Here is a 24,375-nt window from a genome sequence, read left to right on the forward strand (position 1 = left end):
ATACTTACATATAATATCAGAGTAAAAATTGACAAGAACAATGTAGAAGAGGTATGCAGGTCATCACTCTACACTCTTGCTACGCTATAGTACAACATTGCCTACTGCTTTGTGATATGGATGAAATTGGCAAAAGACGACTGAAGAAAAGACTTCACTCCACATTTTTTCTATAACTATCCTGCTTCCGTGTTGGATTAACAAGGATGGTGGAAATTTTATCGCAGACTCTAAGCAACGTTTATATGATATGAGCTGCTAAGGCATATCTTTTTACTGGCTCCTGAAACTCTTCCTGAATAAAATACAGAACTATTGCTTGAAATGTCACAGGTCTGTTTCAGCAAATGACACAGCAACAATAGGAAGAAGCCTCTTCACTGTCCTTGGAATCATTCAGTGACAAAGCAAGCTAACCTCATCTCAAAGTAGGGTACAATATTCTTCTTATAACATCAGTGAACGTTAACAAACAAACAAAAATCCACTGTCACCCTACCCTTCCATCACAGGACAGGAAAGACAGGCTTTTAGTGTTGTAGTGCCTTCCAATAGATTATTCTTCTTGTCAGCATAAGGACTTTCACTGTCACAGGATGCAGCTGGGCAAAGAACAGACATACAGGAGAATACAACATCAGCCAGAACGAAAGCACATCTGCAATGATTTTCATGTGAGGACTTGGAAGAACACGACAAAGGGGAACATTTGCTGGTCCAATTCTCACACAGGTGAGCAAAGCATCTAATTGCTTATGTCCTAATTTTCAGAGGTTCCAAACCTTGCTTTAAGAAAAATTTATGAATGCTACACGCTTTCAAAAAACACACATGCAACAAGGCTGAGAAGAGCAACCTGACCAATTTTAATCACGTGTCACTGGCACAGCATTCTTACTTATCAGTGCACACTGCCTCCTTTAATAAATGAAAAACTGTTCTGGAAAAAAAGAATCACAACATATAGTCCCTTCTTTCTTATTATTTGCCCGTTTTTGCTAGGAAAAACAAGTCCCAATGTCATTATGTAAGCAGGCTGTTTCATAAATGTTTAAAGTCTATGCACTGCAGTCTAGTGGTCAGAATAGGAAACAGGCTGGAGTCAGGAATGCTTAAACGTTAATCTTTGCTCTTCCACAAACACGCCTGGTCTCAGGCAAGCCTCTTCAATGATCCTGCCAAGAAATGTCATAGAAAATGACCACCCAAGCACAATAGCCTTTTAGAAAATGTATTGGAAACAGAAAAATAACCACAAATTACAAAAGGATGTTGAAAAAGCATATTCAATAATTATGCTTATTGTAAAATCAGCTAAAATTTTAGCAAATGTTCTCTTCCCCTTTTTGAAATATGTATAGCTTAGAGCCTTCGACTGGAGTAAGAGGAAGCATATATACACAAAAATGGTGGAAACAATTAGCAGAAAGAATTCATCCTCCTTCTCAAAAAAGTGCAGACAAGTTGATTTTGAGATCTTTCAGGGTCTCCATCTGCTGAGAAAAGCTACCCTTTTATAATCAAATCCTGTTTAATCATATTATCTATAAGTATACATATCCTGTACCTTTACAAGAAATAGAAGCAACTTTTGTTAAGTTAGTAGATGATGAAGATAGCAGTACTGGCTCAAACTCCACAGGTGATGTGTCTTTTTGTGACAACTGCCGTATTTCCTGCATGAAGACAAGACACAATGATCCTTGTAGCAGTACTTCCGTTATTATTGTAGCTCCTGTATTAATGTATCTTCTTGTCAAATTTGCAAGCCAATATCTGCCATTTCCTCACATCTTTTAAATCAACCCATGGATTTTTATTAAGTTAACACCTCTTATGTCTTAAAAAAAATCCACCACTGAACTACAACTTGTCATCTAAAAGATCTATTAGACTTTTGGGCACATTTTAAAAATACAGAAGCATGGCATCTGCCACCAGCAAAATCAGTCTGCTATTAGAGAGTAAGCCAGTGGGCTAATTAATTCCCAATAAAACTCATCACCCTAAAATATGATTTCCTGAAGCCCACAATTACCTGTATATGCACAAGGCTGTTCCCAGAATGCATGACGTACACATCTACTGAGGAATCACCTGTCCAAAAGAATGAACACTGAGGTAAGCTGGCCAAGGATGGAAGCACTCTTGCTTTGTCAGATACTCATGAGAGAAGCAATCCCAATTTAAATTTAAAAATTAAATTGTGTGTGACAGCTACCCTTGTAAAAAGGAGGAACTATTCACATCTTGAGCTGGCAATTGTTTCATAAAGGAGCAAAAATCCACTCAAGATTTTTGGCCACAAACATGAAGGCAAGCATCAACAGGGAATCTTCCTTCATTACCTCCTAAATCCAAGATGGAGCACAACTCCCCCCTTTCCTACAGGCAGGAAGACAGGAGGCACAGCTGAAGGAAAGAAGGATGGCCGACGCTGCCATAAGTTTCTAAGTCTAAGGGCCAACTTACCAATACCACAAGAGAGTCCAGTAAAAACTGTTCTCTATACACACACAGCTACGCAAGATCCTGGCTCGCCTGCTTTGGACAGTAAGCATACTCAGGAGACAATGCGAAGCTGGATTCGGTGCTTAACACCTTTTGGGCTTAAAACAGAAATGGTCCTATCACCTGGCAGGGTAGTAACCTATTGACTAGAGCAACAGGAGATGGGTATAACTCAGTCTTCACCGGCCGATGAGGTGGTACAGCTATATTGGGTAGCCACCCTCATCACTGGCAAAGCTATGTTCCCATCCACAGGACACTACGAAGATGCAGAGGACCAAAAGAGCAGCAGTAAGACAGAACAAGAGATTACTATTATACCAAAGCGGTCATCACACCTCCATGAAGGAAGACAACCTGGGTTCTTGCCCTTGCTTATAATTTTTTTACATCAGTAGATGCAGGCTGACATAAAAGGACATTCTCCCAATTCACCAGGCACAATTTCTAATAATGAGTGCTTTGCTCAGCTGCTTGAAAGCCAGACTACATGTGCCAGCTTCCAAAAGAGGGTTCAAGATGTTGATTCTGAGCGAGCAGATGCTCCACATACCCACAGCTGTTTAAAGCACATACTCCTCTTCAACCTTTCCAGCTGGCTAGTTCCCCTGTGCAGACCTTGCCTACCTGCTGTCCCACTCTAGGTGCTAACACGTGCCATACACTGAGACTAACACAGCACCGTATTCCCTTTTGTTAGATCTCTCCCTCAAGACCTCGTCTCTCATTTAATCATACAAACAGAAGGCAAGCAAGCATTGCTGTTTGATATGGTAAAGCCACCGCTGCTACTGATGGAGTAAGACATGGAACTTCCCATCGACAGCAAGTCCAAAGGGCTTATATGACCAACCTCTAACACAGTGAGTACTTATAATTGCATTATATTTAATAGAAAACAGCCTTAAAAGCATACTTCTAGGACTCTAACCACCGAAACTGTTAACAGCGAGCACCCTTGACACAACAGAGGTGAACAATTCTCTACCAGCATCAGAATAAATGTACGTCCACAGCTCAACGTAACAAAGCGCTGGCATCTCACCGGCAGGGAAACTAGGTTTACAGTGGGTGTTTCAGTTTCAGCTATTTGTAAATATCACATCACAGACCAGGCAGTGGGGAAACAGCATATATTGCTTTGTGACTAGATCTTGAACGGAACTTCTCCAAAGACAAAAAGATCATGTTCTTTTTTTACTAGCGTGTTAAAAATATTATTTTAATCTAGATTCTTAAGCAGTTCCTCCTTCTTCTTCAATCAGAAAGTAAAACTGGCAGAAATGTCTAAAACGAGCTATTCAAACAGACTGCAAAGCTCTATAAACAATTTAAAATCCCCTGGATTTAGAGGATTTCTTCACCCAATAAACGTAGCATGAAGAAACTGCAAGGAGTTGATTGTTTTGCTTGTGGAATTCTAGCTTACAAGAACAAATGATGCGCACATCTGTATTACCTCATTACCCTGCTTTCCATAATGGCCACTATCTCCAGTACTGTACAAACCATTCTGCCTTCATAGTCCTATTATGGTGAATTTAATTAATGGGAAACCAGAAATGCAGTTGTAGAAATCGAAGGACCATGACATCTTTCCATACTATTTAAGCAGATGCGTAAGCATGGGGGACTAAAGAATGAAACAGATGTAGTTTACAACTTCACAATCATTACCTTTATTCAGAGGACTGCACTTACAGTAACTCTGCCCTAAACAAAGTGGCTGACAAGCTGTGTTTAACTCAACTCATTTTTTTTCTCTTAGGCGCAAAATTTGTCACTGAATTTGATTCAATTTAGCACATCAAATCACAATTTATGTATAAAACTAAGTTCTATTACAATTAACAGTCATATTTAGGACTTACCCGAGGTCTTTGTTTTTTCCATTGCTACATAAACTACAAAAAGATTCTCCAGTAAGTATTGTCTGGGCTCCACAAAATCTTGTTGGGCATTTTCCATTCTTACCGTTAAGCTCATTTCTAGCAGCATTGGGTCATCGGACATAAAACAGCAACTCTGGAGCGAGACAAGGGGATATGGTGTGTGTGTGGTGGGGGAGGGAACGGAAAAAATTCATTACAGTAAGCTACCTTGAGAAGTTAATCAAAGGTATTATCTAACAGACAAGGTTTCCAGCACCAAAGCGCTGGCAAAACAGGAGTAATTAGGACCTCTGCTAAAATCTCAGCAGAAACCAAAGACAGTGCAGGTACAGAAAGCACAGCAAAAACAAAGACGAAAAACAACTAAAAAGGACACTGAACCTTGAAAGAATGCAAATTTATAAACTGTCTTAGTCAGTCTCACCTCAGGGACTGCAAAACAGTTTCCTTTGTTAAATCCTCTGCCTTCAATAAAATGTGCCATAAACAGACTGATGCATGTGTCTTAATGGTAGGAAGACAGTTCATGTTCACTGGTCTGTTTATAGTTAATTTTTCCAAATCCTGTGTTTTTTGTCTCCATTTCTCACTGAAGTAATTTTAAAAAAACAAACATACATGTACAATTCTTAATAGAAAACACTGTCGTCTGGCTAGAATACTTCAGATAAATACAAATAGAATCTTATTTCCTTCTCTAAGTAGTGGCTGCTGTTAAGACAGCTGAGTCTTAGCAACTACAAAGACACAGACACCATTTCACAAAAAATTAAAGCCCACAAAGCAAAACAAAACTAGACAATCAACAGTGAGTAACATAAATTTGTCCTGCGTCACACTATGAAGGTTGCTAAACTCCAGCTCTGATGCCCTACCAAGAGGACTGATTTGCTCAGGAGGAGGAGGAGAAAACCTCCGCCCCGGCACACGAAGTGCTCTCGTGAAGCGGCAGCAGAACGCCTTCAGCTAATCCGAAGTGCCGCAAGGAGGTACAGCGGGAGTGGGGAAGCGTCTCTGGGAATGGGATGCCGGTTCACTGCTCACACAGCATCAAAGAAACCCTCAGCACTCGAAATGGCTGCCAGGAGCAGGAGAGGAGGCCGCTCGTGGAGACTGGAGCGCAGGGATGGTGTGCCCTTGGGAAGCCCTTGCGTCAAAGAACGGGCAGCTGCACTACGTGCCATCTCAAATGGTCGGGTGCATCTCAACCTCGCCTCATTCACCAGTGCAATGCAAGAATCAAACATGGGAGTCAAACAGCGCAGGATCACTGTTATGTGTAACGTACAGAAAAAAAGGGCCTCGTCACACTTGATGAAAGAAAGGTGCCGCAGAGCACAGCGCGGGCCTATATATCTGATCCAACAAAATACCCCATCGAGTACCGTCGTCGCTGTGAACCAACACCCATCTACTGTGTAAGGACATTTGAGGAGAGAGGGGAAGAGGAGATTGGGATGGCACTGCCCAGGACGGGGAGGAGACCCTGTCTGTCCTGAACGCTCAGAGCTTGTGGAGGGGGCTTTTCTGTAACAAGCTCGCCCCTCCCAAGCTCTGCCCAACGCCAAGGCCACCTTCAGAGCCTCCTGGCACGGCCCAGACTGCAGCCTCTCGGCTCACTGATCTCTTGTCAGCGTGAACCAGAAACTTGTGAAATGTTTCTGGAGAAAGGAAATTAGAGGAATCTAATCACTTTTGTACTCCGTGTAAGAATACAACACCTACACATCATAACGCTTCGCCTGTTGGGTTGGTGTTCGTTTGGGGTTTGGGGGAGGGGGGGGCGTCTTTTTCCATCTCCCCCTCTCTTAAAGGTTATAGTGTGATGTGTGTGACATTTAATTCATACCACAGGGAACAGTTTCATAAAAGCAGAGCTAAAAGCACAATTCCCCTTTAAACTGAGACATTGGAAATTGCACTGTTGCTAAACTTCTAGAGCTCTGGAAAGTGCCCCTCTAAACTTAGATTAAAATAAGAAGACTTAAATAGATATAAAATGATAATAAAACATACTTTAACTTGCTGATATGCGTCATTAGGTAAACTGCATTCAAGGTGAACACGTAAGAGACTGGCATTCATAGTTTCTGCCTGTAAGAAAGAAAAGTGAAGAAAACATCAAGCACATTGCTTCAAAAGATGTTATCATATAAATACAAAGATAACAGAACTGTTTCTACATATGCATGACACAGCAATGTAAGGAAATTTTTTAAAATAAATACAATTACTCTGTACAATAGGCCAGCAATCAATCTCCAATTCCCAGGAACTCCATCAATATCTACTTACTTACCAAACTATTATTATACATGATTATTAAATATTTATACAGCATCAACATGAGCAACCCTTATAAACTCTCATATGTCAATAAACTGTATTCAACAGAGCCTTTTTTGTATAATATAAAAGCTTCCTTCCTTGTTTTCTCTATATTTTCTTTGCTGATTGGATACTGAAATACAGTTGCTTGGCCAAGAACATAATGCTTCTTGGACATTGTCTGATATGTAGGCTTCATGCCAAAATGGACAGACAGAAAATACTTGTTTTGCCTTTTTATTGACTGGAAAGGGAAAGGAAAAGAAAAGACGACACTGATTGTGCCAGCTTGTAAAGCACTCATAAATCTAACGGGGCAACAGCGCCGACAAAGCCAAGCATAGTTCATGAAAGCTATCTGGAAATCTGGACTGCCAAATTACTTGCACAAACTGCTCAGCCGGTATATTGTGATTCTAAATTAAAAAAAAAAAACCAAACTCAGAATGACAGACCTGTCACTCTATCAGTGCCTTAATTACAGCAAAATTACCTGATGATTTTGAGACTGATGTGGAAGCCCCCCCAGTTTCTCTTGCAATACTGAACTAACTATCTGAATGGGGTATCTGCAGGTTCAAGTTTCTGAAGGTGTCGATGCAACTGACTTTAAAAAATTTCAATAATTTGATGCTGAAGAGCGAAACTGCAAAGAAAAGTTTTTTAAAGTATCCAACACACTATTTCATATCTCCCTGGGACTGGCAGAAGGGGGCAGGGTGCACGTGAGCAGAGAGAAGATTCACCACACGCGTGGCATTTCATGGGGTCCAGTTTTATAAAAAGCACAGCCAAAAGGAAGCCAACATATATTCTGCATTCCCGATTCAATCGGATTTCATAACAAAATGTCTGGGGCTTCACACAAGAGGGCGATGTAACCTCTGCAAAGGTGGCTAGCGGCAACCCAAACCCTGTCCCCAGCGCCGCTCTCCGGGGGATGCAAACCCCTGCCACCTCTTCTCTTTTCTACAAACATTTTTGTCCTCATCGGATTTTGAGAGCAGGAAAAAAAAAACCCATTTGATTCCAAAACACGCACCACTTACTAACCTCTCACGGCCATGACTGCTAGTGGAGTTCTAACGAGGCAGTAAGATTATACAAAGAGCAACTTTGGGGGTCGCTTTTCTGGTCAGATAAACCTTGATGCTTAGACTTCCCTTCTCAGTGGTTCTTGAGAGAACACTATCGCTTTCATGGTCCTAAATAAGGAGTTGTTAGCCCTTATTCAATGCCATTGTAGTTTAAAGTAGTTTAAGACCCCACACCCCAAAAAAAAAAAATAATCAGACAAGTCATATTTTTCCAACATTTTTTTTTAACTTCTTAACCTGGCATAGGTCTACATGGGAAACTGCTGTCCCCTTAAAATTGAAGCTGCTAATGTAACACAAACAGAGGGTAAAAAAATGTTACTGGAGTGTATTTGATGTTGATCTGTAATATTATATGGGAATTTTTTATTTCTCTTTGTAAAGGTATCTGCAGAAAAGGAAAAGGGTTTTCATTTATCTAAGGCAGACAATAGATGCGTAACTGTCATGCTTACTTCTTACAACACTGGTAGAACAGCTGTGTTAACCATAAAAAGAAGATAGAGAAGATAAAGCATCTGAGAAGAAAACACTGTCAGAAGCAGGGTTTCCAAGAAGACAAACCTAGGACCATGTCCACATCTCCTAGCAGTGCAAGTGCTCCGTTTACACTGTAAATATCACTGCCTATGAATCAGAGAGCTGAGTTATGCAGCGTACGTTTGCACCAGAGGCGAACTGAAAAGGAGAGGCACAGTACAAGGGGAAAAGTTAGAAAGAGTGCCGCAAAGCAGTACAGCCACTGCCACTTCATTACCTAGTGCCTCTATTTTTCATTAGGTACGCATGCATACATACTTGCACGTACACACACATTCAGCACCCACAAATCGTATACGAACTGAATAGAGAAGTCTGATAGAAGCCACATGAACAAAATTCTTACCAGTTTTGGTAAGTTCTTTCATTTAAATTTTAAAGAAACAGAGGCTTCTCAAAAAAACCCTAAAAACCTGAACCATCTGATCTGCAAGGAACCCCGCTCCCCTGGCGAAGGTCTAGGATTCTTGCTGGGGGACAGTGCAGTAGGCAATTACTTAGGAAATAATTCATCCATCAAAAGAGAGACAGAGCATCAACATGATGGCTGGCACAGGCCAGCTCAACAGCCACCAAGCAACCACAGACCGGAGGTCACTTTTCAGGGAAGAATACCTTACTCTGCCTTAGGTGCCCTGTCAATCAGACATGGCTCTATACAAGATTTTCACAGAGATATTCTCACATCATTATCAGGACTGTAAAGTTCAAGCCACTTCCTGGAGTTTGGCCACAGTATAATTAAAAAAGAACAAACATTGAACAAGTCTCCCCTTCTTACTGCAGGCTGATACTTCAAAGTTTCTGTCCTGGACAGTCCCTGGCCCTGAAGAGCTATTTCCACTCTGAATGGTGTTAATAAGCTGTCCCTGTAATAATGATTCAGCAGAGTTTCATCATTTTTTTGCAGGCAGTTATCAGAATGGCACACCAAGAAAAGTTTACTGTCCTACTACCTTCCTTCTCCACGCCCAAACATCACACTTGCACACATTTGCTTCTCTGACCCTCAGTCCACCGGTACGAAACATAGCTTAAGGAGTCTTGGGTTCCTGCCAGTACTTGCAGTACTTCCCATGTCATTGGTTCATAAACTCCAAACTCTGTGTCTCCTACGATAAGACATTCCGCCCTGCAGGTCACTCCTCCACTGACATTTCCAGTGTGTTCATACAGCATTTTGAACGCCACGAGGCAGTGATGTAGCTGCCCTGTTAGTGCCATCCATTAAACAATGCCAAAAAAACAGGCAACTAGCAAAGATTACATCAAGAAGCTGGCTAAACAAAGATGACCTATATGGGCTCCACCATCTGTTACGGCTTAGCGGTAACTAGCCACTGCTGAATGGCCACGTGGACATACTATGAAGTCACAGTATTGGACACGGCTCTTCTTTCTTCCCGACAAGTGAGCCAGGAGCCCAGAAATCCTGGGATCCAGGACCACAGCCAGAGCACGCTGATCCTGAACCCTTCAAAAGCTGAAACTTTGGAAAGAGTAACAAATAGAGGGTGAAATTCAACAGTAGAAAAGGCAATTTTGTCTTTTTTTTTTTTTATTAATCACAAGAGTTTCTGCTAAAAAAAGCTGAGGGAATGATGGAGAAAAAAGAAAGGCCTGCATACCTTTGCCTATTAAAGGATAAAAACAACCCACAAAATCAATGGAAGTTCATTTTCCACAAAAATCGCAAACACTAACCTGTCACATACTGTATTTCCAATGCAAAAACTACTGTAGAGGTAAATGTTCATCTATAATCCCCAGGAATATATCATATTTCCAACATAAATACTCTGTAGAGGCAAAATTTCATCCATATGCCTGTGTACAATTCTGGCCATTCACCTTCAAAAGAAATTTTTACAAATTGGAGAAGCTGCGGAAAGGGGTTGTCAATTTGGTTAAGAAATGGACAGCCCATGACTGAAGGAGATACGACAGAGCACGGACCGTTCAGCTTGGCAAAGCGAAAGCTGAAAGATGCGATGCCACCTACAAATGCTTCTGGGTATAAGCGTCAGAAGTAGGAGGAGTTATATAAACTAAACGCGTATCTTAACAAACAAATATAAACCAGCCACACAAAGCAATTCAGATTGGAAGTCAGGTGTAGGTTTCCAACCATCAAAGGAGTAAGAACAAGTGTTTGGGGTTATGGTAACAATGCCCCCAGCAGTTCTGCGAAGCCGTTTCACCAAGCACATGATGGGACTAAATGACACTACCTTTCTGGCCTTGACAATCAAGGATGTCAGTATTACCAAACAGCTTAAACACAACCACCTTTAAAACAGGAGACAATAAAGGCAAAAAATAGACACACACCATGCAGCACTCGATGAGGTTTCTCACAGGTTTCCAAGCAGTATCAGTAGATTTCAGAGATAAGGATACCTTTAGCGTATCGAACTAAACATTGTCACGCAAGGTTACAGCTCATTCATCCCAAGATGACAAGGATATGCAAATGAGGCTTACACTGTCCTGAACTTACACCGGTATTTTACTTCAGCTAAAAATAAACAGGGGAAAGCAAACGTGCACACTTAAGTGAGTAGGACTGCTTTGTTTTAAACGCTTTCTCACTACAAATCTCCATTGTATGTTTAATAGTTATGTATACTTAAGTTTGCACGTGTAGTCACTCACTCAAACCTCGTAGACCTCTTTTCTTTCCACAGCTTCTGAGCCTAAAATATAAACTGGACAAAACAGGATCATACCAGTTTTCATAGGATCTGGATCAGAGTATTAGTAGGGTGAACTGAAGGAGGCACTTCTGGAGAGGACAGCTACCTGTAGAGCAACATTTTTCGAAATGGAACCCAAACTCAAGCCATAAGCTCCTCTTCAGTATTTAGATCTTGTCTACCACCTTCAAGAGCTGAGAAGCCTGTCCCACTGCTGCAGCATTTCTGTCCAAATCAGTAACATTCAGCGAACTGAAGAGTAATTCCTCAATTATAGCCCGGTACAGGAAAATTACACCCAGAGCTAGGAGAACTGAGTCAACACTCTCTCACAGCTCACGTCCTGCGACAAGACTGGTGCCAGGTGGTACCATGCTGCACTGCCAAACATGACGTCAAGCTTGTACTCTAGAGAAATAAAGCGTAGGAAAGTGTTCTTCGCTACACAGTAAGGAAAATGTCAAATGCTCCCCAAAACTTCTCTACTCAGAAATTCAGACAGAACTGCGAAGCAGCAGAGACTGCATCCAACCTTCAGATAGTACCTGACAACAACCCATCGAGCTAGACGTGAAGATGCAGAGAGACGTCACGAACAGCATCCAAAAATCCCTTCTCAGTTCTACCCCTAGCACCCCAAATTACAAAACCTGAAGATTTTTGGTTCCTTCGCAAGCGTCTGTCTGTGTATGCCCACAGCAAGCACACCTGTGTGATTACAGGAAAGAGACTGGTACAGAGGAAAAGAAAGGAAGAGAAGGAAATCACGCATTATCCTCAGGTAGGCTCGGTAGGCAAGATTGACCTAACATATACATAGCAGACTTAAAAATACGATCTGAGCTGAGACTTTTTCTCAGGTAGAACAGAGGAAGACATCATGAAGGCAATCAACGCAGCTTACTTTTAAGATTAAATTCTGTTACATGCCAAGATATTCTAAATATGTTTTTGAAAAAACTAAATCTGTGTACAATACAAAAGGAAATTTGAAAGATCAATTTTTTCCAGTTAGTTATTCACTTGAAAGGTCTGTATGGCCTGGAAGACTATGAAAATACCTGCAACTGCAAACAAATGACAGAAATCATTAAAGCTTCTTTCAATTGAAATAGTTATGCCTTGTAAATCCACCTTGCTGTACACTCCACAGCTCCCTGCTTTAGTGAAGCTGAGGTAAGCAAAGCCGATATCTTCAGCACTGATAGGGGCAGGAGGGGATACTCTGGCCTGCCTCCCAGCTCTCATTCTCATCCACGCAGCATGCCATGCTTTTTAAATATGGCAAACTGTTGGTGCAGCCCTGCTGTGAACTGGTATGGGGAACGGGTCTGACGTAAAAAACAGAACCAACCAAAACAGCCCCCCCCCAAACTTTATAGTACAAAGTGGTTTTTTTTTGGGACAGATTAATTCTCCAGTTTAGTTCAGAGCAGGGCCTCACAAATAGTTTTGCCAGCACAATTGAGAGGCCAGCACACCACAGAAGCATGAACAAGAACAAGTGGGAATAGTTTAATGCCAAAGACTGTCTCAAAACCAGAACACCAGCTGATCACAGTAGCCCTCTATCTTGCGACCTCTCTCCTGCAGTCACTGGTACGTGGACTTTTTGTTAACGTTCCTTGCATCCCAACAACCTGAGGACAAAAATCTTTTACTAAGAAGGTTTATGTTTCATCTCCGTTTGAAATGTATACTGTACCAGTGTGTGTGACGCCTGGATGTTTTGAATGTGTGGAAGCAGTAGGTAGGCGTTTGCTAGCTGCACTCTAGGTTCTTCTGGAGAAGATGTCAGAGTTCCCATTCCAAAAACCTGGTGTTAAAAAACAGAGGTCCTTACATCAACATCTAGTATTTCAGTTATCACGGTAACATATAAAACTATTTTGCTAATAATAACAACAATCTTCCCAAGAAACAGATTCGTTTTTCACATTACATTCTTTTAAAAGACGATTTATAGATATAGAGTTCCAATGTGGAAAGTAACTATACACATAAATGGCACGTTAGGACCTTCACTCATTCAGGCACTATTACAAAAACAAAACAAAGCACTCACCAGCAGAGCATCAGGTTATCTCAAAAAGAAAGTATCTAAAACTCTCTTACTATTCTTCAGGCAATTACAATACACACATCACCATCTGGCAGTGCAGTAATTCCTAGAAAAACTTTGTTACTAGTCCAATTGCATATTGAATTCAGTGGATCTGCCTTAAAAATTGAGCAAACTAATTTTTGGTCATTTTGTTTTTCGAAATCTGCACTTTTCAGAGCACTGTAAGATTTGCAAGTTGAATGTTTTTACTACATTCATATTCCGCTCCACCAAGATTAGTTTACGACAATGAGATGCAAGATAACGGGGTGGGGGGAATCATTACAGGTTAAGAAAAATGCCTTGGGGTTTTTCACTTGTATGCAAAGATTTTTTTTTTTTTTTAATCAAAAAAACACATTTTTAATTAAGAGGATAATGCAATGCATTCTATGTTCACTGAAGATCTCTGACTACAGATAGAAAATATCAGATCAAAGGGAATATGCTATTTTTTTTCATGGAGGTATTTACGAAGTACATTTTACTATAATGGTACCTCTTCTCTATTTGGGTGAATCTTCTGTACCTACTCTTGCATAAATGCATTAGAAACATCAAACATGTTTCAAGGCTTTTGGGCTCTCAAGAGCACTGTAACTGTGCATCAGCCACTCAAGTTATGCCTGATTTTGAAACTCTTAAACCTAATGCAAGCTGAGCAGGTACTTCCTCTGTTTCTAGGGGCTGGTGAAACCATCCATGAAAACCAGTCCATTACTGATTTCAGCAGCAGTCCAACAGGAGACAAACTGATTTTCTGGTGGCACTGACAACTGCTTCTCCACGACTTGTTGATAAAAGGCCCTGGCTGAGCTGACCGGGCAATAAACCAAGGAGTCAGGAGTAAGTGCAAGGAGATGAAAGATGTCAAAAAGAAAAGGTCAGTCACTCTATAATGCACTCTTCCCTCATTCTTGATGAAAAGTTCCTGCCAAATGTGGTATGACCTCTAATAAATACCAGATAAATGCAACATTTGTATTAAAAAACATGTATTTCAACGGAACTTACCTATGCTTCAATTTAAGGAGCTTTGTTTTCCAGCACAGTATCAAAGTATGGGAATGGAATAGCTGGATGGTTGATTAAAGCTGGCATTGTTTTTAAATCACTGAATTCAGAGTCAGATTTTTCTTTAACATATTAATAAAAGCAAAGAATTTGGAGTATATAATGGCCCTTATAAAAATAAAAAAAGCTTAAGACTTGCTTGAATTCATTAGTTAATCAGACAATAGACAGCTTTAATGCATAGCCATTACTTCAACTTTCATGTTTTAAGGGTCTAAACCTCTCACCCTGTGCTACATCCCCAATGTGTTTACATAAAATCCTGCAGCGTAGCTGAAAACCACCTAAAATATTTCCTAAATAGGTTTTTCATGACAAATGCATTCCAGCACAGTGCAGTCTAGACTGCAGTATTATATGAAACCAACTAGTAGTGACAGGGCCATGATCTTGTAAGTACATATACACAAATACACTTTATTTTACTACCGCAAGTAGCCCCACTAACAGTAGTAATTGTAACCATATACATGTATGAGGGATCATGAGACTAGCAAGATCGGGTAAAAGGGATGAATTGTAAACACTATGCCACCCAATTTGTATCAGGAGTTCAATGAACTTTGAACATCTCTAAGTTCAAAATGTATGAGAATCACTTTTCAAAACCAGTAAATCCAAAACTCAAGCTAAAAATAAGAGTAGTTACCTGATACGAAAGTACTCCATGAGATGAGGTATTTATAAATAATGAGCTTTCAATGCTGCCTTCTTCTGTTGGCAGGAAGAGTACTCTGAAAGACACTTTTCCCATCGCTGGAATCACCTGCAAAGACCACAAAGAAGCTTACTTGCTTGGTGCCGGTGATCACGACACCCACCATTCAATCGCATGGCCCAACAGACACTTCCACATGTACACCCTTCTCTGTAGATCCCACTAGGCAAACCTCAGCCCTGAGAAGTTTCATTTGTCCCCAAACTCTCAACTCTTACTATGGAGAAGAACTGAGACCACGCAGCAACTCGCTGTATTATGGCTGGAGTTTCTCGGCTAGCTCGGGCCTTTTTGCATGAAAAGTTAATCATGCAGGACCGACAGCCTTTGCCTGCACAGAAACACTTGCCCACGTATGGATACCTATTACAAAGTGAATCAATGCCCCCTGTGATATATAGTCAAAGAAGTCAAAGCGGAACTTGGGCAACGCAATTAGTAACCAAATAGGTCTGAAACAAACTGAAAGAACAACGACGTTTATGTCTGCACAGTAATACCCATTCAGCCATAGTAAAAACACAAATCAGATGAAAGCATAATAAAAACCCTTTGCACATCAGCAGAGGATAAAATCTGGGCTTCATCAAACTGAGATCACAGCAATTCATTCTTAACATGCGTTATATTGTTACACATCGTTAAAAAAATTCAGAGTTAAAATAACGTCTTAGATCATAAGGCAATTATGCTCGTAATTGCAATACAAAATGCATAAAACATTGCACTGCAGTTTTTTTTGAGGAATATGCAAGACCATTCAAAAGACTGAAAATTCAAGGCTGTAAAATACCCAATGCCTGTGGATTACTGCATAATGCTGCATAGAGCAGAATGAGATTTGAACAGCCTCTTTAACACTGAAAAATTCTTCTCTTTCTCTGTTACTGTAAAACACATTTCCTACTGTAGGTTTTGGATGTCTTCTCCCTTACCAGTCTAAGTAGAAGTGAGCAAAAAAAAGCTAGCAAACAGAAAAAAAGCTGGAGGTCCTACAAAAAAACACGAAGAGAAAACACAGAATGAAAAGCTTAGGCCAAAGGAAGCATGAAGGCTTGGCACTTGGCCATTACATAGTTTCCAAAAGTACATCAACACTCACCCGGCTATGAGCAGGAGACACATGAAACTGTCTAGTAGCTGTAAACACTGAATTCACTACAACTTCTCTATCTCTACTAGGGTTGTAGGCATGCAGCATTTTAGCTCTGGGTAATCCCAGTAATCTAAAGCAGGGGGAAAGAGAAAGAAATTATTCACTTTATAAGCACAGGCAGTGCACAAAAAAGCAACAAACACAAATCACTCTAAAACACGTTGATAAGCAACAATTTCCTAGTGGTAACTATTCTTTGGAAACATGACAAACAAATTTTGCCCTGTAGTATACAAAGACAAATAAGTAACATTGGGATGTGAGAGGTGCACTTAGCCAAAACTCATCTGAGTCGCCGGGAGTTTAAGAAAAAAACAACCCTTACAAGACACAAAGTTTTGAATAAAAAAGTCTAAATAACCAAAGTCTTGTTTTGTCAGATAAAGCAACGATTCTCTTAAGGCTTTTGCTTTAGTTAATACATCCTAAAACCCAGCATCTTATACATTCATTCCATGCATCCTCTGAAACATTCTTTTAACTCGCAAGGGGATCGTGTTTCTTTTTGGTTACTGATAGACCAAAGGATAATTATCATTTAAGAATAATTTTTAGGAGAACTAAAAAAAAAAAAAAAGTCTCAGGTATTCTACCACTATGTTTTGCCTGGGACTTTCTGGATTTTATTTTCAGAAGTTAAAAGAAGCAACAAGCTCCCCCTCCACTAGGAAGGCAATTTTTCAAGAAATGACCAACCAGCACGAAGAACTGATTTGACATCCGTGCAGAATCACCTGAAATGTAGCCAGAATGTGTTATGGTTCCCTATTCCCTTTTCCTCCTTCCTAGAACTATGTTGATTTTCATTTACAAAGTATTGCAAGGCAAGAAACACAGTTCCAACTCTGTGGCAATTACTATTTCTCTTTTTTTCAGAGGATGGCATGATCTCAGCTAATGCTCTTTACCCAAGTGTAGCCCAGTATAGTTGTTCCTCACTGCTTCGTTATTAATCAAAACAACAATAATGTAAGATACTCACTGCATTCCAAAATGCAGAACTGATGGGTGAAAATGTAAGGCCTTCCCATTTGGAGGCATCTTTGCTGAGAAGCTGAAAAAAAGGGAAAAGAAACCACAATTAATATTTAGTGGGCACGATGCTACACATTGCAGGGAAGGAAGATATGTTACAGGCTCTGACTCTATATTCTAAACACACTCTATCTCCAAATCTTTTCATACATTCCTCTCACTGCCATAAGACTGACCTTTTAAGAAGGTTTCCATACAACAGCACATCTGGAAAGCGCATGCCAATGGAAGTGCAGTTTGAGAAGTATCCCATTTTAGAGACAATGCTGGCAACCTCCCTTCCTTGCACATATCCCTTCAGTCATGCTGATACACCTGTTTATGGGGCTGCGCAGTGAACTACAGAGGGAAAACAACTTAGAGTCCTGGGGAATGAAAATTACATCAGCATGAAGCAGATCCCCAGTCTCGTCAATTCAACATTCACACGAGCACTGGTACGAGCACACCTGAGAGATGCAGAGGTAGAGGAGTAAATAGCAGCTCGGGCAAAAGCCGACATCAAAAGAAGTGCTTGCCTAGCTGTGGCTTTAATGCAAAAGCCAACTCATTTCTTATATGTAAAAGAGAGTGAGAAATAATGTGAAACACACACATCATCATCTTTCCTTTGCCCTAGGAAAATTCACAATAAAGTTCCCATCAGTTCTAGCACATTTTTTTTATTTCAACATGAGTCGATGCCCTATAACGTAGACAGAAATCCCAGGATATCTTCACCACTTTCTCAATTAAAACTTGTCCTCCACAAGTCCCAACAACCACAGTGGTAAAAAACAAGCCCAGCACTTGTTCATTACGTCTACGTACCCAGTGCTATGCTGTTAAAAAACTTCCCCAGAAGCAGTCTGCATGTTGCATAGCCAGAACCAGTTTCATCTTTACTGGATGATGCTAATAAACATCCTAGCAAGGATGAGTCTGAGAAGGGAGGGACGGACTGTGGTCTCATTAGTTATCCAGCTGCTTTGCATAATGTGTGGTAGTACAGTTAATTGGTCCCCAATTTAAAAATGTAGTTCTGTAACATTACACTTTAATATATTAAAGTACCTACATAATTCTGGTGTTATATTCCAAACCAATAGAAACATCATAATTTATTACCAGTCAGGAAAAATCAGGTTTATTATTATGAAAACCCACAACTGTTATGAAAACATTTCTCATACAAGGGAGCAAACTCCCTCGCTGCTGTAGCAGAAGGAATGCAATATATCCAGGTAGCGTTTTTGGGGAGCTGCTAGAAAATGATGAGATGCAGATGATGCAAAATAAGATGATGCAGAACTACAAGAACGACACTCTCCTTCCAACCACCTTGTCTCTGCCCCAGCCAACTCTTGCTCCGTTCCCAGAAACACCGCAGCAACCAGAACATTCTTCCCCTTCCAAAAGTCAGCCTCAGAGATGTACCCAAGAAGGAAAGTCTGAGTACTGTTGTTGTAAACACACACAAATTAAAGTTACTACTAAGTAAAAGCCCCAGACATTTGGGGGAAGCACATTTCTTAAGGGTCCTCAGATCCTTTTTTTATATGCATGCACATATATAGAAAAATAAAAGTTAAGCCAGTGGTTTATGCACTACAGTATCACCTTGAACCCCAACACCGCTTAAGTTTCTAGCATCTTACAGGTACTGCTGAAATACCTTCTTCCACCAGAAAAGGTGGGAAGGGCAAGCAGCTGAGCGCTCCTCTGTGCCAATCCGTGTAATTGGCAGCGGCTCTCCAAGACTTACTAATCTTCCTTCTGGGGAGCTCCAGCAGCATCAGTTCTTTTCCCCTCAAGCCTCACTCTCTGCAACAGGCACTCAATGCACTGGGTGCAAATGCAGCCGTGGCTGTAGGAGATTGCATTTCATTCGGTTTGGGCGAACAAGGCCATGCTGGTATTACTGTTCAGACAACAACCACAGCCAACCCTTTACGAGTCAGAAAACGGGAAAAGCCCTGTAAGAGCAGCAGCAGCAGCAGGGATCCCAGGGCTGCCGTCCCATTCCTTCTGGAGGAGGCAGCCTGCACCTGGGATGGCTGAAGGTAAGCCTCAGCTAACGAACTCTGCGGGCTCTGAGCTGACTCTTGAGCATGGAGGTAATTTCAGAGCATCCCTGCACATCGCTCCCCAGCAGCCCCAGGAACGGGCCCGTGGTTACAAGACACCCAGCTTCTGCTCCGCCCCCCAAAAAAGCTGCCGAATTGCTCCAAGCCCCAGGCTGGCCCCGAAAAGAGAACAGCCACATTCCTGCAGCGCTGTGCTCATACCCCTGCCTGGTGGCCAGCTCCAGGGCCTCTGCACCGCTTATCAGCAGCCCCGAAGCAGTGCCAAAAAACAACTTGAGAGCTGAGTTTGTTCAACGGCAGGACTAGCGGAAAAAGAAATCCACTACTGTTCTGGGTTTTTTTTCCCCCAAGGGAGAAGATGACAGGTTGGAGTAGCGGGAATGGGCAGAGGATCATTCTGCCCAGCGCACCGGAACAACCAGGATGCATTTTAAAGCCCGCCATTGTAGAGAGAAAGGGACAGGCCCATCTACATTGAAGTGTAATCCTCCAGTGTGTTACCGCAAGTCTCAAAGCCAGCTGGAAGCTGGCAGAACACCCTTCTGCATACCCGCGCTCCAAACACAATTCAGCCCATTCAGATCTCTGCAGGGGACCTGACACAGAAATAAATGTCAAAGGCAATTAATTTTAAGACATTTAAAAGTTGAAGTCACTTTTTAAAACAAAACTTTTTTTTTTTTTTTCTTTTTAAGAACCTCATCTCACTAATAGATTCACCTCAAATTATACCAAAAATTTCTCTTTTGGCTGCAGATGATGTGTCCAAAAAAGTACACGGGTCATTTCATGAGAATGTTACAGGCCTGGGAAAGACACACAAATATCAGCCTAAGAATGGAAGTCTTGAAACAACAAATGTGGAGAAACAGTCCTCTCTGGAACAGAAAAAGTCTGGTTTTCCACTACTCTTTAATTGCTTTTAAAATCAGTTAACATCACATTAAGCATGCCATCTAACAAAGCTGGACTCCACACTCCGTGGCATCTCTGTTTTTTTCAGGCAGACCAGTTGAACACCAACTTCTGAATGATAGATTTTGATACAGCAGGTCAATTCCAACACTTCAGAGGACATTTTTAAGCACAAGTGAACAGAACTAGAGGGAAATGGGAGAAAGAAATAGAAGAGGGGAAGGGAATTCATGGCAACTACTTTGAACACGTAGTAGCAATTGCCTTTGTATCAAAAAACTAGTGTAACTGGCCCCATTATCACTTTCCAGCCCAACAATTCAAAGCCCTTCCTCCTCTCCATCCTCACGATATATTTGAAACACTGGCACCCTGAACCATCCATCTCCAGAAAGAACGAACAGCTGAAACGCCGGGGAGGCGAGGGAGGGCTCCAGAGGGTCACCCAGAGCAGGGGGGAGATGGGGGGCAGGCTCTGGGGGGAAGGCGAGGGTGAGCCCGAGAGACCCACAGCTCCAGCCCATCACCAGAGCACCCAGCAGAGAGGGGCAAATCCTGAGCGCACACACTACGCCCGGCGCCGGGGACGCTTGCCGAGGAGAAAGGTGGATGGGGAGCACACGAACAGGGGAAGGTGGGGTGGGGAAGACGGGTGACACCAGGGGAGCAGACCAGGATGGAGGAATGCAAGAACCCCCGAGGAGAAAGGTGTCACCCTAGAGCAGCAGGTTTGGTTTGAGCTGCTGCTTCTTGTTTTTTTTTTTTGTTTTTTTTTTAAAAGGAGCACGAGCTGTAAAATCTTAAGCCATCATATGCCCTCCACTGAGAAGCCCAGAGGTGCTTATCTGTAGGGAAAAGGGCATCAGGGGAACATGGAGAAGTTCCAGCCTTTTACAACATTTCCTGCTCCAGGAAACAACGTTTTGGTGTCCTGTTGATGCGGGACTAACAAAAGGGGATGCCAACACAGGGATGCTCGCTACACACGTCCTGAGAGTGCTGTTAAATACTCGGCTGAAATTGTTTTGCCCTCGCTTCTTTCAGTTCTGTTACTCTTCCATGTAATTAGTAAACACAGGTAAACAACCAGGTCAGCATGATTTTTATATATTTATTTACAGCTCCAAAACCTATTTATATGCAACAAACATTTGTTCCAAATAACCAAAGACCCTTTTATTTCCCCCAAAGTGCCACAGAAAAAGATCTTTCTTCAGAACAGTATTATTCATACTTCACTACCCAAAATCACAAGAAGAGTATTTCTCCTAAAAATCCAAACAAAAGGCCAAATCTACTCTGAATAAATTGCTGGCTTTTGTGTTGGTGTTTTTTGGTTTTCTTGTGTCTTTTTTTTTTTTTAAATACAACTTCAAAACTGAATTAATTCATCTAATTATTGATATAAAACACTCAGCAATCTGCAGAATAAGCTGCATCTGAGCAGAAGCGAAGGGAAGTTTCCCGGAAGGAAGTTTATCGCAGTGTCCCTTTTTATTCTATTAGCTCCTTCAAGTCTTCTTTGTATCTTTATTTCTTTACTTTAATTGATTACTTTAGATTATCTTAGGATGCATGTTATCAGATGATTCAGATAACAACATCTGTAGCTAAGAATAATTGTAATTGCTCTTGGTGCCCTTTCTTCATCCTTCCTTTTTGTGCCCTTTGTTCACAGCAAATGAAGAAAAAGCAAGCCGGGGGAAGGCATTTTATTGTTGGGTCTTTTTCTTTATGGTTGCAGGGTTTTCTTGGAAGCAGCAGGCAAAAAGGACTAGATTCTTTAACATACAAGAGGTCCTTTTTGAGTGAATCTGCTTAGGCAGTACTGTTTCATTTTTCAGTACACCGATAAAAGCAAAATTTGACTTATGTTTGGCATTTTGGCACTTTATACGTTCAGTGCAGGAATATTAATGAACCTACAGGACGAGGTTTTGAGATACGAAAAGCATGTATGTATTGTATAGGAAAGCACAATTTTTATAGGTAAACTGAAACAGAAAAATGAAATTTAAAAACCCCCATTTACTGACTAATTTTAGATTCATTCCTCTAGACTACACCTGATAAACAAAAAGCAGACCAAGACGATAAGATTCACACATACGGAGACAACCAAATCCAAATACTTTTAAGTTCTGACTACAGCTGATGCAAAGAAATTATTTTGACAAATGAAAATTGTTAATGAAGAGGAAATTAACATAGAAATAGAAACAGATCCCAGCAGCAGCTGAACCAAAGTCTTCTGCAGAGGTGATGGTTTGTCATATCACCTACTCCCTCTCTCCTCCCAACCTCCCATTTACTAAAGGCGGTAAAAGCACCAAGTAGTAGTTATGAAGGTTAAACTGCAGCTCCTGGAAGACAGCCAGTAGCTTTATAAGAGGTGATAAAATTGTTTGGAAATACAAAATTAAAACCTTTGTTTACCATCAAGGCAACTCTGCCAAAAACACAAACAGGAACATTATTAGATTATGATTTTTTTGTAACCAAACTTAATTTTTTTCCTAGAAGCAGAAAGAGTCATCAGAAATCAAAAAATAAGTTTACCTTGCAACGATACAGCTCACGGGCAAGCTCTATGGGCAGCACCTGGAGAAGCAGGGCTCCCCATGGCCTCAGCCCTGCCATGCTGGCCACCTCGGCTCTGGAGACTTACAGGACTTCTCCTGAAGCCTCACACCTACATAAGACTCGGGTGATAACACACGAACCAGTCTGTGGAGATTTTTTTTTTTTAAATAAAAAAAACATCCAGCAGGTAGAAGAACAAAAATGTGAATTTTAAACACTGGAAACCTAGAAGGCAAAAAACTCTGGTATTTTTAGCACTGCATTGTTTAGGGAAGAGGGGGAGGACTGACTCACTGCTTCTGAATGCTTGGGGATTGGCAACCCATCGTTAGGAATTCACTTACATGCTTTACCAGAGAGCTGTGCTGCTTCTGGAAGAAGAGCAGTCATTTTTTTCTCTGAACTACGCTACGTACATCAGGGATCGAATCCTAGACTGCGGAAAGCAGGAAAGGCCAAAACGGTGTTACCCATCAAATACGTGTGCATGCATGCCTGCTATTTTACACGTTTTGGCTACAGGAAAATAGGAGAGGGGACCTAAACCAAAATAAACCAGTGAAATGGACGAGAATCTCTCTAAAACCAAATCCCATCATTTACGGCCAAAGTCATGATTTTAGGGGGCAGACAGGTCTAGCAACCTTTTTCTTTTTTTTTTTTTTTTAAACTCCTGAAGTTGGCAAAGCACTGTATAGCCAAGACCTGCTCACCGAAGTTTCAATGGGCTGACAGTTTATTTTAAACAGTACTGAGATAAAGAGATATGTCAGCCTAGCTCCGTGTGTATAGCACAAACCGCTCTCCGTTACTTCCACGCGGCCCCGTGTGCATCGCCCTCCTTCAGCCACTGCGAGCAGCCTCCTCAGCTCCCCTCCTCTGGCCCTGTGTTTCCACTGTCATTAGTTGTCTTTCTGGGTAACCTTCTCTTCTCTCGCTGCCTGTGCTCCCTCTTCCTATAAAATTTTGCAATAATGTTCATACAAACCCTTCGCAGAATAGTTACCTAAGCCAGCAGTGCTTCAGTTATATTTATTACAAAACTACAACAAAATTGCAATGATCAAACTCACAGTATAGCACTTACAAAGTTGCATTTCTCAACGGGATGTAAATGCAAGGACACAGATAAAAAAATTGGCTTTTCTCCCTACCCTCACACCCAAACAGTCTCCTTGAAAAATGTCCAAAGAAGTTAAATGCGGACCGCAATAAAAATAAGACTCGCGAAGAAATCCAGTGGAGATGATGAGCAGTGAGGCACGAAGCGCTATAGCGAGCATCCTGGTGAAAAGAAAAGGCTTTCTTCTCCAGATGTGCCTGTGGTTTGTCTTTAGCAGCAGCAGCACAATAAAGCGTGTTTAACAGCAGAACAGAATTATTCCCTCCCATAAATCAGTCCTCAACTTCTGAAATAACTGAAATCTGTACTAAATTAAGAAATTAATTCACAATGACTTGCGTTCATTTGAAATTGTTGTCTGAGACCTCTTCTTTCAAAATCCTTTAGCCACCCAGATTTCAAGCAACAACCAATGCTCTCTAGAGATGGTCCAGGGGGACCCTGAATTTTTCAGGCGTCTTGGACAGACAGTCTGCTTGAGCAGGGGGAAAAAAAAAAAGGCAGAAATTTTAAAAGGTATATAAATCCCTAGAAACC

General features: G+C 41.3%; 1 protein-coding gene across 16 annotated transcripts in view; it reads right to left on the bottom strand.

Annotated features, from left to right (window-relative positions):
• Positions 1–24,375, bottom strand: part of TMEM131L (transmembrane 131 like) — an 83,064-nt gene that overhangs the window by 30,041 nt on the left and 28,648 nt on the right. For 10 of the 16 annotated variants that reach the window (XR_012673537.1, XR_012673538.1, XR_012673539.1 and 7 more), the window contains 9 exons: positions 17,099–17,170; positions 16,063–16,186; positions 14,892–15,008; positions 12,770–12,880; positions 6,420–6,497; positions 4,383–4,536; positions 2,039–2,097; positions 1,568–1,676; positions 500–602 (listed from right to left, as the gene is read on the bottom strand). Coding sequence is in view for 13 of the 16 variants with exons in the window: in XM_075149458.1 (XP_075005559.1) it covers positions 500–602; positions 1,568–1,676; positions 2,039–2,097; positions 4,383–4,536; positions 6,420–6,497; positions 12,770–12,880; positions 14,892–15,008; positions 16,063–16,186; positions 17,099–17,170 (927 nt within the window). In the remaining 3 variants the exon portion in view is untranslated. Of the gene's footprint in view, positions 1–499; positions 603–1,567; positions 1,677–2,038; positions 2,098–4,382; positions 4,537–4,827; positions 4,993–6,419; positions 6,498–7,784; positions 7,805–12,769; positions 12,881–14,182; positions 14,207–14,891; positions 15,009–16,062; positions 16,187–17,098; positions 17,171–17,327; positions 17,465–24,375 lie in introns of those variants that run through there. The other 6 variants (XM_075149463.1, XM_075149466.1, XM_075149467.1 and 3 more) reach the window with 6 other exon arrangements.

Source organism: Calonectris borealis, chromosome 4, assembly GCF_964195595.1.
Source record: "Calonectris borealis chromosome 4, bCalBor7.hap1.2, whole genome shotgun sequence".
Lineage (NCBI taxonomy): Eukaryota > Metazoa > Chordata > Aves > Procellariiformes > Procellariidae > Calonectris > Calonectris borealis.